The sequence below is a fragment of the Nelusetta ayraudi genome, unplaced genomic scaffold (genome assembly GCF_046127955.1).
Source record: "Nelusetta ayraudi isolate G7.1 ecotype Tasmania unplaced genomic scaffold, CSIRO-AGI_Nayr_v1 ptg000060l, whole genome shotgun sequence".
Lineage (NCBI taxonomy): Eukaryota > Metazoa > Chordata > Actinopteri > Tetraodontiformes > Monacanthidae > Nelusetta > Nelusetta ayraudi.
Genome location: NW_027466110.1, coordinates 7213793 through 7227174, shown reverse-complemented (window position 1 = coordinate 7227174; position 13382 = coordinate 7213793). Strand labels below are relative to the sequence as shown.

Here is a 13382-nt window from a genome sequence, read left to right as displayed (position 1 = left end):
TGTTGCCCTCCCTTTGATTAATCAAGAACAAATTTATGTAGGTTTACAGTTACCTTATCGCTGAGGACACAGCAGCTATAAACCACTAACTGCTTTAACCCATTTAATTGTCCAGTAGGTTCTAGTGGTCTTATTTCTTCTAGGCTAGAGTGTCACTTCACACACACTGATGTCGACTGATATCGAGCCCTTTCTATCCTTGAGTTTACAATGCCGAACAACTCAACTCAACTCAACTTTATTGTCAAGCATCACTGGTCTAATCGCCTGAACACCTACTTGGAACGAAGACAACGTGAAACATGCCTAGCATGACCAGCAGAGGGCTGTCAAGAGGTGTTGAAGAAGTGCAACTTGGGCTGAAACTATTATTTTTGTTGTCGACTAATCTATTTTTATTTCCCCAATTAGTCACAAATGTCTTCTTTATATTTGCCACCTGTTTTGAACTTCGTAACTTGCTTAAAACTTCACACTTGTGTTATACTGTTGTACTCTTGACAGCATACATTTTTAAACAGATATATCAAAACAAATACACATAAAACATTCATCTGTAACACAGTTGCTATATTTTTTTAACATAGAGTATCATAGGTATATTACTACACTATTTAAAGATAATATGCAATGTTTATCACAGTTAAATACCTCAAACAGATTTCTTTTTTTTCTAACATTGTAAGATTTTTTACAATTGTCAAATTAATATACCCTTAATTACACAGTTGATAAGTGATCGTTGAAAGAGTGTCACAATTCACTATGAACTCACTAATAACTGCCTTGATTTACTTGCTAAGTGAACTAGCGGTCGCTAAGCAAGCTTGTTCCATGATTTTCTGACTGATGAATGATACAAAAAAAAAACATATAATGTACTCGCGTCATTGGCTGATGATTAATTAACAAATAAGCATGTCATTTTCCTGAGTCTTCAAGCCTGTTTTTTTTTCTGTTCCGCCATCATGCCTGCGTTCTTCTGCTCTGTTTCCTTACAGAATGAGCGACACGACCCTCAGCCAGTCATTAACATAATACAAAAACATTTGACAAGTCAACAAAATAACTTTATTGTCATGTACTGATTTTCCACCATCCTTTTTATTTCTCCATATATGCCCAAATATACTTAAATACAGTATGAGAGCCACATTTCATAATTGATTTAAATAATAATTTAGACTTAATGGATAGTGCACAGTCAACACTACTCCCTCTTTTTCTTCACTGTTCCCTTTCCAAATAACCTGCGAGTGCAGAACAAGCAGCACTTCAGTGACAGTCCCACGACAACCAGCACAATGGCAAGAAGGAAGGCGATGACGTCCAGACTGTGGTACTGGAACCAGTTGAGGTCGTGAGCGGCGACCCTCAGGTGGTCCGCCCCTTTGTGCCTCATGATGAACTCTGTCCAGAAGGTGGCCAGCTCCAGTGCACTGATGGGACGGTCCAGGTGTATGTGGGACAGTTTCACTATGTTGTCTTTGTAACTGGAAGAGAAGAAGCAGTCGATAAATAAATGATTTAATCCTCGTCAAATGCATACGTTTTGTGAAACAGATGCTATTTGAGTTCAAAAAACTGTTTAGTCAATATCTAATTGCCGGGCTTTATGAATCACGAGTCATGGGGCAACATCACACCAACAACACCGGCTGCTTCTAGAGATTATTAATTTACAAAGGGAAGGAAGTGCAATACATATTGCAGGAAATTAAGTCACCAAACAGCTTCAAGGGGCCAGTTGAAATCACAAAAAGGCCAGTTAAAAAATTAGCCACTTAAAACAGGATACCTGAAAGGCAACCAAACAGCCAATTCATGCTTCCTCTCCCTTTTTCTGTAAAATAAAAAAAATAAAAAAGGAAAAAACTTCTACTCCTTTTTACCTCCTGTCTTGGATGAGTTCCTTCAGTGCAGCCACCAGTTCTTCAGTTGTAAATGCATGCATGCTGAGTTTTTTGGCAGCACTGCGGGACACCAAACGGTTCACGTTGTCATCCTGGTCAGCAAAGAGTGGGAACATCAGCATTGGCACAGCATTGCAGATCGCCTCGTAGGTACCATGACTTCCTCCATGAGTCATGAACACTTTGGCTCTTGGGTGAGCTGTGGAGATAAAGGGGCAGTGTTGCTGCTGAGTTCTTTGGAACATTAATTCTGTATTAAATTCACTGGTTAAACTACGCCAATGGCAGTTTGGATGAATGATTCAGGGTAAACCTACCAAGGAGGTCGTTCTGTGGAAGCCACTCCATAAGTTTGACGTTCTTGAGTGCGTCTGCCGGTGCAGGTCCAGTGTACCTCCACAGCACCTGTGAGACATACGCTTTTTGTATTGATAATAATAATGCGTTTAAAGCATTTAAAACGGGACTCGGGATACCCCTCATCAGACTTAATACAGATTAGGGGTATTAAGTCTCTGTTTCATAATAATATTAATTGCTACTGAATTGATTCTTTGGCCTGCAGCAGGCCAAAGGATCAGTGCCCGTTGAGCTGTCAGCAATTTGGGGTCTTTTTTTGTGGTTCTTTTTGTAGACTTTGCCACTCCCCCTGCTTCCAAGATACAGTGTAAATGTATACGTCTAGAGTTTATTTACCCTCTGTGGAATCTGGCGAAAGGCGTCAAAGAACAGTTTAGCCCTATCTTCAGGAATATTGTCCACTGCCGAGCCAAGACTGAAGACAACAAAGCCATCGTCTCCTGAGTCGTTCACAAACTCTTCCAGGTCCTGCAGAATGGTTGGAGAAGGCCCATTATTTATTTAGTCAACCATTTTACATAGAATTACTTTTTATGTAAATGGTAAATTAAAAACAATGACATTCAGTATTTTATGAAGAATAATATGGCGAATAATTTCTATTTTACCTGATTTTGCACCTTACAGGTTAGCTTAGCTTATACGTAAAACCCCCTCCCCCTCGCCAAATTCCCTCTTGCTTAGACTTCACAATCAAAGTCATCCAGACTTAGCTCATTCCAGCTGCTGAAGAATCTAAAAGGCTTTTTTTTTTTTTAGTTTTTCCCTTCTTGACTAGTTATCACAAATCAGAGTGCATCCACATATTTTGCTCGAGCAAGTAGCTGCTTTAAATACTCACCGCCGGCAGGGGAGCTTTCTCTCTGCAATTGATGCCTCCAATCATAGCCATATTGGGCATGACAGGTCTGGGCCAGTCAAATGCAAAGTCTGACCTGAGTAGCCAGAAAGCCCGGTGACCCAGGAGCTCTTTGTAAGACGACATGTCCTTTATTTCCTCATCGACCAGCTGGTCATACTCTTGGTACATTACACTGGAATAATAGAACTCCAGTCCATACAGCAACATGTTCTTCACCCTCTGTGGAAAGGTCATGACATCTGTGTTGCCAGAAAACCAAATGGGCACGTAGGATAGAGGAGAGGGAACCTGGTTGGCCGTCATTTCTAATCCGCAGGGGATGCCGTGGAGGAAGTAAACAACCGGTAGGGAAAACTTGTGAGCCAGGACAGCGCCACATGGAATGAATGGGTCTGTGAGCACAACATCAAAGCCAGCCTCTCTCACTTTGCTCATGATGGGCTCGTTCCTCAGCAAACTCTTGCAAGCTTTCACCAGATAGGTGCTGAAGCTGACCATAAGCTCTATGTTGTCCAATACTTCTGTCAACGTGGGCGGCTTGAGGACTTTATCCTGAAGCGTTTTCCCAGTCCTTTCCAGCTCAGCATTGGTAATGGGCACCTCGTAGGTCTCAGTCTTGAAGCTCTCCGAGCCTTTGATCAGCATGCTGGTTTCTGGCACCAACACCAAGACCTCATGTCCCTTGCGCACCAGCTCCTTCACCAGTATCTTCATGCTCAGCCAGTGGCTTCCATCCGCAGGCACAACCAGCACCTTGCCACCCTGTACGGGCTCCAGGCTGCAGCAGCACAGCCAGGCCAGCAGCCCCAGCGTTGGAAACCACATCCAGCTCCTCATTGTGTGTCCTGCAAGCTGCCTCGCTCTGAGAGCAAATGAGAGCCGCTGTGTATGCGTGGGGGTTCAAGCGCTTGCTGGGAAGTCAGGCAGAAGAGCTCTTACCTGGCAATAGGAACATAGAGTGATGCCCTCCACCTTCATACGCCTTAATCTATTGGTCAGACAGCTCCTTTATTCCATTCAGTCTTCTGCAGTGCACGTTTTGTTTCTTCATTTCCCTTTGGTTAATCAATAACAAATTTATGACGGTCTAAAGCTACCTCGTCATTGAGGACACAGCAGCTATAAACTCCCAACTGTTTCGCCCTTTTCATTTCCCAGTAGGTTCCTCACATGTGAAGCCGTGCAATTTCTCCTTGGTTCGTGTCACTTCATGTGTGATCTCTGTCTGTTCATATCAAGCCCTTTACATGCTACAATGCTGGCTGCACATGCATGTTAGTGCATGTGGACCTCTTCCTCTACTCTCGGTTGTGGCAACCGGCGGAGACTCCAATATCCAATTCATTTTGAAAGCACCATACAGCCGCGTCACTGTCCCGGAACCTCCCCACGCCCGGCCCGGCCCCGCACACACGCGCGCGCGCACATACAGTTCCGCTAAACCGAGGAGGAGGTGAAATCATAGTGTTCATATATCTGTGGGTGAAACAGTATGACCGGATATGACATGAACGGTCGTTGCCTATAAACACAAAAAACAAAACGAAACAAAAAACACTTTAAGTAGTGACTTTGTACTTTACTTTATCACTTTAATTGTTTTACAATTATATATTGTCAAGTGTGACTGCACATACAGTAATGCTAAAGTGTGGCTATGTCTTGACAGGCCAACGTTGTTATATTATGTTACGTTATGCCATTGTATGTGAGCGTTATGTTGCAGCTATTTAAGCCCCGTAGAGTGGCCTTCTTTATAAGAGTTATTTGAGACCAAGTTTAAACAAAAAAAGAACGGCTTACAGCGTCTCCTCCCTCGTGCCTTGGTTTTGGCGACGGTCAGGGAGTCGTGTTCAAGGTACCCTCGGACAAACGACAATGATATGTTGAAGAGTAACCCGTAAATTACAGCGTTTACCCAACTGTAAACTCCATAAATCAGCCACTAATAATTCACAATTGAACTGTGAAACACATATTTTTATACAGACTTGACGCCAAAATAACACTGGACTGAGAGATTATGCAACATTTTGACACCAGTAAATTAAAGACATGCTGGATGAGGTACTGAGCAACATGACCAACAAATTAAAACTCCTGCATTTAAAACTCTAAAAATGTGAGAGTTTTCAGACCTGTTTTGCCTGCAAATGCAGTTGTTGTTTTGTTTTGTTTTCCCTTTCTTTAAACCCAGAAGCTAAACTGTTTTGGGACCATTGATTTATTCTTTAACAGTGAATAATACATTCAAATAAAAATATTGGAGTAGAGAGTGCAATATTTCCCAGTGAAACATAGAGGAGCAGAACTACAAAGTTCTGTAAAGTGAACTCTCAAAGCAATCGCATTCAGTTACTTTCCAGGATGAAATATTGAGTAGATGATTTAATTTCAAAAATGTTTTCAGTTGTGGCCACGTACACCTGCGTGGAGACCGACAATGTGAAGAATGTTTAGCGTGACCAGAAGAGGGCAGTGTGTGACAGTTATACTCCTTCAAGGTTTTGAAGAAGAGCTACCACAAACGCTTAGATGCAGATTCGGGAATGAAAGTGTAAGATATGCAAGATATGCAAACTACATCGAAAGGCCAATTATCCAATTATTATCTATCAGAATGATGACTTCTGCAACCATTTGTAAGTTTTTGTTGTTTTGTTTTTTTGTTTTTTTTAAGATCCTTAATAGGAGTTAATGATTAGAGTCTGTCTTAATTTCACTCAGTTAAAATTTGTTTTAAACCTGCCAGTTTTTGATTTGTATCTGATTTATCTGAGTTGATAGGGAGTCAACAACTGTTGGTTCTTAAAATGAGAAACATTCCTTAGTAGTAAATTGAATTAAAGTAATACGTAGTAATTGAATTGTCCATTGTCAAAGACACTTTCTAATGTATTATTGATTTTCTTTTCTTTTGTAATGGCCTGTAAGACAAGTCATAGTGAGGACATGTTTTCTTTTCTTTTTTTATGTATATATTATCATTAATTGATACAAAGACATTTAAAAAGTTAACAAAATAACTTTATTATCAAGTTTGGATGTTCCACCATCCTGTATATTCCTCCACATGTAGGCAAATATACAGTTTATACAGTACAACTGAAATATTCCACTTTCATTATTCACATCACTGGGGGGAAATTTTCAATTTAAAACCTAATGGACGCTGCACAGTGCTCTACTGCCTCTTTTTCTTCACTGTTCCCTTTCCTAATAACTTGCGAGTGCAGAACAAGCAGCACTTCAGTGTCAGGCCCACGACAACCAGCACGATGGCAAGAAGGAAGACGATGACGTCCAGACTGTGGTACTGGAACCAGTTGAGGTCGTGAGCGGCGACCCTCAGGTGGTCCGCCCCTTTGTGCCTCATGACGAACTCTGTCCAGAAGGTGGCCAGCTCCAGTGCATTGACGGGACGGTCCAGGTTGATGTGGGACAGTTTCACTATGTTCTCTTTGTAACTGGAGGAGGAGAAGCAGGGATTAAATAAACGTAAATTAACATGAATTCTTCAAAGAGAGACTGACTGAAACTAAGTCATACAAACAAATGTAATGTAAATGTATCAATGAAATAGATGTTTGAACGAATACATTGATAAATAATATACTTCAGAACACAAGCAGTTTATTCATTTACAGAGGGAAGCTGAAGATGTGTTTTCTGTGTCTGCCCTGGTCTTTCTAGATAAGTCAAATACACCTCACAGGAAATTAAGTCCCCCAATAGCTTCAAGGTGTCAGTTAAATTAACAAAAACCAAAAGAGACATTTGTCAGTGCCAGTTCAAAAAGTATCAGTTCAAAAGGATATTTGAAAGGGCGTGGAAAACCAAATACATGCTTCCTCTGAAAACTCAAGAAAAAGGCTCTTCTTCTTCTTTTACCTCTTGTCTTGGACAAGTTCCTTTAGCGCAGTTACAAGTTCCTCAGAGGTAAATCCATGGATGCTGAGTCTTTTGGCAGCACCACGGGACACCAAGCGATGCACATTGTCCCCTTGGTCCCCGAAGAGAGGGAACATCAACATTGGCACAGCGTTGCAGATCCCCTCATAGATACCGTGAGTTCCTCCGTGAGTCATGAACACTTTGGCTTTGGGATGAGCTGTGGAGAACAAAAGGGGGACGGGAATATTGCTGAGTTCTTTGGAAAATTCATTCTGGACGTAATTCACAGAGTAAACGGCAGTAATGCTGGGTTGTATGAATCTGTCAGGGTAAACCTACCAAGGAGGTCGTTCTGCGGGAGCCACTTCATCAATTTGACGTTCTTGGGTGCGTCTGCCGGCACAGGTCCAGTGTACCTCCAGAGCACCTGTGAGACATAATGTTTTCTTTAGTTTAGTTTAGCTTTTTAAGAACACACAAATGATATGTACATGCACCTGAATTGCTTCTAACGTCTTTTAGATTCTTACAGGGTGGGTTGAGTAATGCAAAGCTCAATTACCTATATCAACTACCTATAGCTGTAACCAGCTTGCTAACTCTTGTTCAGGGTGGTGATAAAGGTGGAGACAAGTCATGACAACTTTGTCCACCCAAATCTCCTGTTGCTCTGGAGATTCCAACACAAGACCTTCTGATCACGTGACTCTCAAACCTCAACATCTCCAAAGCCATTTGTTTTTTCCAACTGTGCCACTCCTCTTGCTTTCCAAGCTACACTCTAATTGTGTGCGTCCAGAGTTCATTTACCCTTTGTGGAATCTGGCGAAAGGCATCAAAGAAGAGTTTCGCCTTGTCTTCAGGAATGTTGGCCACCATCGAGCCCAGGGTGAAGACAACAAAGCCGTCGTCTCCTGAGTCGTTCACAAACTCTTCCAGGTCCTGCAGAAAGGTTGGAGAATCTGTTTAGGAACCATGCGTGGAATAAGTATCATCTGAAACCTGCAACACCACTTTTATCTCTGAATTGTAGGAAATGTTTTTTTTTTATGTGAATGAAAAAAATAACATGAAATTAACAATCAAATTCAGTCTGCTCTGAAGAATAACTAAGTGAATACTTTCTACACAGGTGTCCTGTCGAAAGCCCCCCCCCACTATGCTCAGCTTTCACACACAGTCATCGAGACTTGTAGACAAACCTGTTCCCCAATACACAAGTGAGAGCCACCAATTTAATCATGATAAACTGTTGTGATAAACACAGACAACACATGCAAGCCTGCATTCCTCCCCACAGATTTTATGATTCCTGAATGGTTTCACAAGTGCTAAAATGCAGACATACTGTTGACTACAAGATTGTTGTGATGAGATTCTAGAACAATAACGATAATCAATAGGGTTTTTTTCTGTTGGAAACGTTATTTTAGCTTAACACAGCTTTCACTTGGACAATCTCTGATTTTTCCAAGCTGTTGGAGAACCACTTTTGTTTGCATCACAACTTACACGGATTCCACATGTTTTACTTGTACTTTGAATACTCACCTCCGGCAGAGGAGCTTTCTTTGCGCAATTGATGCCTCCAATCATAGCCATGTTGGGCATGACGGGTTTGGGCCAATCAAAAGCAAAGTCTGACCTGAGTAGCCAGAAAGCCGCATGACCCAGGAGCTCTTTGTAAGACGACATGTCCTTTATTTCCTCGGCGACCAGCTTGTCGAACTCTCGGTACATCACAGTGCACAAGTAGGACTCCAGTCCAACCATCAACATGTTCTTCACCCTCTCCGGAAAGGTCATAACGTCTGTGTTGCCAGAGAAAGCAATGGGCACGTAGGACGGAGGAGAGGGGCACTGGTTGGCCGCTGCGTCTATTCCGCAGGGGAGCCCGCGGAGGAAGTAAACAGCCGGGATGGAAAACTTCTGAGCCAGGACGCTGCCGCATGGAAGGAAGGGGTCTGTGAGCATAGCGTCGAAGCCAGCCTCTCTCACTTTGGTCATGATGGGCTCGTTCTTCAGCAAACTCTTGCAAGCTTTCACCTGCAAGGTGGTGAAGCCGACCAGACGCTCCACATTGACAAATACGTCCATCAGCGTGGGTGGCTTGAGGAACACGCTATCCTTCAGCTCCTTGAAGCTTCCATCCAGCTCAGCCTTGGTGAAGGGCACCTCGTAGATCTCAGTCTTGAAGCTCTCTGAACCTTTGATCAGCAGGCTGGTTTCAGGTGCCAGCACCAAGATCTCATGTCCCCTGTGCACCAGTTCCTTCACCAGTATCTTCATGCTCAGCCAGTGGCTTCCGTCCACAGGCAGAACCAGCACTTTCCCAGCATGAACCGGCTCCAGGCTGCAGCAGCACAGCACAGCCAGCAGCCCCAGCGTCGGAAACCACACCCCGCTCCTCATTGTGTGTCCTGCAAGCTTCCACACTCCCAGAGCAAATGGCAGCCACAGTGGAGCATGGCCTTTATGTGTGGGCTTGTGGGAGTGAATGTGTGTTTAAGTTCTGCAGGAAGCTAAGGCTGCCCTTGCAACAGAGCTATTACGTAACTGGTGGAAGACAGACAGAGGGAAAGTGGGAGAGCAGAGATTCCCTTTGGAACATGTGGACAAGTCTAGTAGGCGGAGTTTAATTCTTAGAATGTTTCATTTGTTATTCTAAACCAAAAAAAAAAGAAGAATTTTCATCCCTTTAAATGGAAAGTTAAAAGTGAACTAAAACTTTCATTCCAAGTGTTGATCAAGCCAATGTTCATGTTTTGCATAAAAAAAGGAAAGCTTTTCTTTGCCGCAGGATTATCAGTAACAGATGCAAGTCATGGTTGCTATGCATGTTTTCAGGCTTCCACTAATACCTGACAATCGGTACAAAGTTCTCACGGTTTACTCTGGCGGTCTCCCCCCCCTCCCTGTTTACCCTCCATATGGGGGAAAAAAAGAAAACCAGACACACGCTTGCTCACTGGGCTGTTACATCTGCCCATTTTTAAGACCATTTTTTTTCTCCTCTCTTGTCTCACGCAAACACGAAACTGCACCCTTTGTCAGGAGCCTGATGCCGTGCGAAGCTGCTGGTAATAGGACACCAACGCCTTGCGCTGTGGGGGAGGAGGTGATAACATCAAGCGGCTATGTAACACTTGCCAAAGAGAAGAGAAACCTTTCCGTGAGAGGAGCTGTTCCTCGAAGGTTGGGAAACCCAACCCTATTCCAAAAGATATAAAACTTAATGAGTGACTCATAAATCAGGGAAAACAGGCCACCAGCAAGAATAAAAGAGCTCTCCTTTTGCAGACTGCGCCGCTCTTCCTGCTCCCAAACTATTGTGTACATCCTGAGGTTTATTATGACAGGGGCCCCAGTGGGGTTCTCTGCTCTGTGAACTCTGAGGGTGCGCGTGCGCCTGGGCTGACAGGAAATGGCGTGTCGTGATTGAGTGGCTTATTGAAAAGCTTGTAGTCAAGTGTTCTTTCTTTGTTGCAAATTATCTAATCTTTCATTTTGTTCAGAATACAAACACACGATGGTTACTCAAACTCACAATGCTGCGCCAGGACTCAAAGACGGCACTCACTGAATGTAAACTATTAAAAATGTTAAAATTGAGAGTAAGTAGATCTCTAGGGTTATGATATGTGTATGTATGTAGTGTGCCTTTTTTTTAATTTTTTAATTTTTTTTTTTTTTTAATTGTTCTTTAGTTTTCAGGAACACACAACACTGTTAAGCTTTTGACTGCTTCGAGCAATCACCATGCGTCAGAATGAAAGGGTTAAAATCTTAACAGCGTCTCCCCCAAAGACCCACCCTGCTGGTCTCTGACAGCAAAGATCCTTAACAGGGTTTTAGAAAAAAAAAGAGAGGGATCGAACAAAAACCTTGTTGACACTTGTATTTACACAGCACACATACCTTCCGTGAAGCTTATGCTTAGACCTCTTAAGAGCTGAATATCCAGCCATTAGTTACCTGTCTGAGCAAAAGAAAGGCCACAACTGAGACACGGATTATTCTCATTCTAAACCGAGATGAACTCAGGAGACTTGGTGTTGCGGTAGCACCCAAAGAGGGAGGAGCCGAGGTTTCACAACCTCCAAACACGCAGTCACCGTGCGCAGTCCTTCACCTTTATTCACATTAATCTAGTTTAATCAGCTAGACAACTCTCTTATCCCACTCAGTCACGGAATCTGCAGTTTGAAATGTTTTATCTCCCTTTGCTGAGTTAATAACTCACTAACTGTAGGTTGAAAGTAATCAATGATGATCCTAAGATTATTTTCTGACATTCCAAAGCCAATTGAGCAGTAATAATATACTGCACAGCGAGATAAAGTACCGAAAATGTCAAACTTGTGTACATAAAATGATTGTAACTACTGTTGCATTCCTGCGAAATGCATTTTGGGCACTTTTGTTCACGATGGCACATTTAGCTTTCCATCAATGTATGACTAGCACTGCCTTTGTTAACAGTGCATTATCATTTCACCGCTGGATGTCGTAGTTTTGTGCTGCACATTCAGAACAACAAAGCAGACTCGCAGCGAGCTTAGCTCAACTCAATCCCACCAATGTCTAATCGTTAATTAAGCCCATTCACGACAGTTAAAGTCCCAGGAGGGTCCTCGTGTTATCCTGTCGCTATTGTTTTCATTTCTTGTTGGTCTAAATGGCAGTTTATGCTGCCTCTCATTAACATTCAGCAGTGTTCCTGTCAGCTACACTTACTAGTACAGTTTGCCGAGGGCAGGACCACAATTCCTAGGCGATATTCACATCATTGGACAGCCGCCCAGATGGGCAATGTGACGTCATCACATCAAAGTTGTGCTACTTGCAAAACGTGAGAAAAGATTTCCAAATTCATAAATTTCATGAACTTTTTAGCCGCTGAGCTTCACTCGCCTTCATTTGTACCTATCTAATGTCAGTTGGCACACACTCTAACGTGCAGTAACACATATTATATAAACAGGGGACTGGGTCTCAGGATTGTATACTGTACAAACAGAAGATAAGCTGTTCTTAGAGCCAACACATTTAGATTGACCTGTGGCCCCTATGCTTCTATGCGTTCATTGTTGCATAGTTGAAAGTCACAAGTTTCTCTCTCAAGGGGGGGGGGGGGCGTCCCCGAAATATACGGGACAAAGTGAAGTGCAGTATCAGTTCATTACGGGACAGGTTTTTTTAGTTGCCAAATACGGGACAATCGCGTATTTTACGGGAGGGTTCTGGGGAAAACGGGACGGGTGGCAACCCTAATCCTGTGCGAGCAATAAACTTCTAATTAAAATACTATTAGGCTTCTTATGTGATTAAACTTCCACCCACTTTGCACAAATGGTGGAAATGCTCCACGCTGACAGCACGGCTGCACTGCGTTCAAGCTGCACAGTGACATGGGGCCTTGAGAAAATCTGCTATACAATCGCCAGAAAACGATAATGTTTAACTACATTCGTAACAACATTGCTTTGTCTCCTTGGTCTACACAACTGACGTGTTTATTGCACGACACTCAACAAAAGTACTGCTTGTAATCCGTTAAGTGTGCCCCTACAGTAACCTCTGGTTTGTCGTTGCAAAGGTGAAAAACCAGAAATGCGTGATGAAAACCTGAACACGTGTGTGCAGAGTTCAGGGCCAGTGGGCGTGGGGTGGGTGTGGCTGACGTACTTGTTCCACTTGGTTAAAATTCAGTTCTTTCGCGCTTGTCATGATGAATAGCACAGAGAAAATGTGACCGTTCACACAAACAGTGAAGACTAATGCGGCGGCTTGAGTCGGGCTTAACCTGAAGAAGATGTGGCTTTTGCATAAGCGCCAAGTCAAAGAAGCATATTTATCACTGTGTGTAAAGAAAGCAGCACAATTACCTGTGATGTGTCTTTACTCAAACTTGGGTGTGGGTTTCAGTTACTATGCAGTACTTTTCTTTTTCTGCCTTTTCTTCCCTCCTTCTTCTTCTTTGGGGACGCACCGTGAGACTGTGATTTCTGGTGCCAGCCATACAGTCTGCTGGATCAAAAGACTGATCCATTAATGCAGCTGACACCATCAGGATCAATCTGGACTCTTCTGAGAGTGTCACCGAGAGGATGCTCCCAAACCCAAACATCGCCTCCCTCCCACGTTTTCTGCCATGGCTTAGTGCACCACACGCTGAGTCCAGCAGAGGGCAGCATTTCCACTTGGGAGATTTTTTTTTTTTTTTTTTTTTTTTTGGAACTCATCGCCAATGCAGGGTCCGTCCAGCTGTAGGCCCCAGAGAAGTACTGAGGCATGACAGATGTGGCCCTGCCGTATGACAGAAGCAACTTCAGTGTATGTTTGAAAATGCA

At 43.0% G+C, this 13382-nt stretch overlaps 2 protein-coding genes across 2 annotated transcripts; both read right to left on the bottom strand.

Moving 5' to 3' along the window:
- Positions 1-1094: 1094 nt before the first annotated feature.
- On the bottom strand, positions 1095-4551 carry LOC142897792 (UDP-glucuronosyltransferase-like). The gene is made up of 5 exons (XM_076040370.1): positions 3115-4551; positions 2610-2741; positions 2231-2318; positions 1893-2112; positions 1095-1493 (listed from the first exon to the last, which is right to left on the bottom strand). Exons 1-5 carry the CDS (start codon positions 3970-3972, stop codon positions 1211-1213), a joined length of 1581 nt encoding a protein of 526 aa, XP_075896485.1. The 5' UTR covers positions 3973-4551; the 3' UTR covers positions 1095-1210.
- A 1623-nt stretch (positions 4552-6174) lies between these two features.
- On the bottom strand, positions 6175-9570 carry LOC142897787 (UDP-glucuronosyltransferase-like). The gene is made up of 5 exons (XM_076040366.1): positions 8581-9570; positions 7840-7971; positions 7369-7456; positions 7027-7246; positions 6175-6602 (listed from the first exon to the last, which is right to left on the bottom strand). Exons 1-5 carry the CDS (start codon positions 9439-9441, stop codon positions 6320-6322), a joined length of 1584 nt encoding a protein of 527 aa, XP_075896481.1. The 5' UTR covers positions 9442-9570; the 3' UTR covers positions 6175-6319.
- Between the last annotated feature and the right edge of the window lie 3812 nt (positions 9571-13382).

Coding starts and splice junctions, on each gene's coding strand:
- LOC142897792 (XM_076040370.1), bottom strand. CDS start 3,972: ATGAGGAGCTGGATGTGGTTTCCAACGCTGGGGCTGCTGGCCTGGCTG. Junction 2,742..3,114: donor AGAAAGCTCCCCTGCCGGCG/GTGAGTATTTAA, acceptor ACCATTCTGCAG/GACCTGGAAGAGTTTGTGAA. Junction 2,319..2,609: donor TTCGCCAGATTCCACAGAGG/GTAAATAAACTC, acceptor TATGTCTCACAG/GTGCTGTGGAGGTACACTGG.
- LOC142897787 (XM_076040366.1), bottom strand. CDS start 9,441: ATGAGGAGCGGGGTGTGGTTTCCGACGCTGGGGCTGCTGGCTGTGCTG. Junction 7,457..7,839: donor TTCGCCAGATTCCACAAAGG/GTAAATGAACTC, acceptor TATGTCTCACAG/GTGCTCTGGAGGTACACTGG. Junction 6,603..7,026: donor GAACTTGTCCAAGACAAGAG/GTAAAAGAAGAA, acceptor CTCCTCCTCCAG/TTACAAAGAGAACATAGTGA.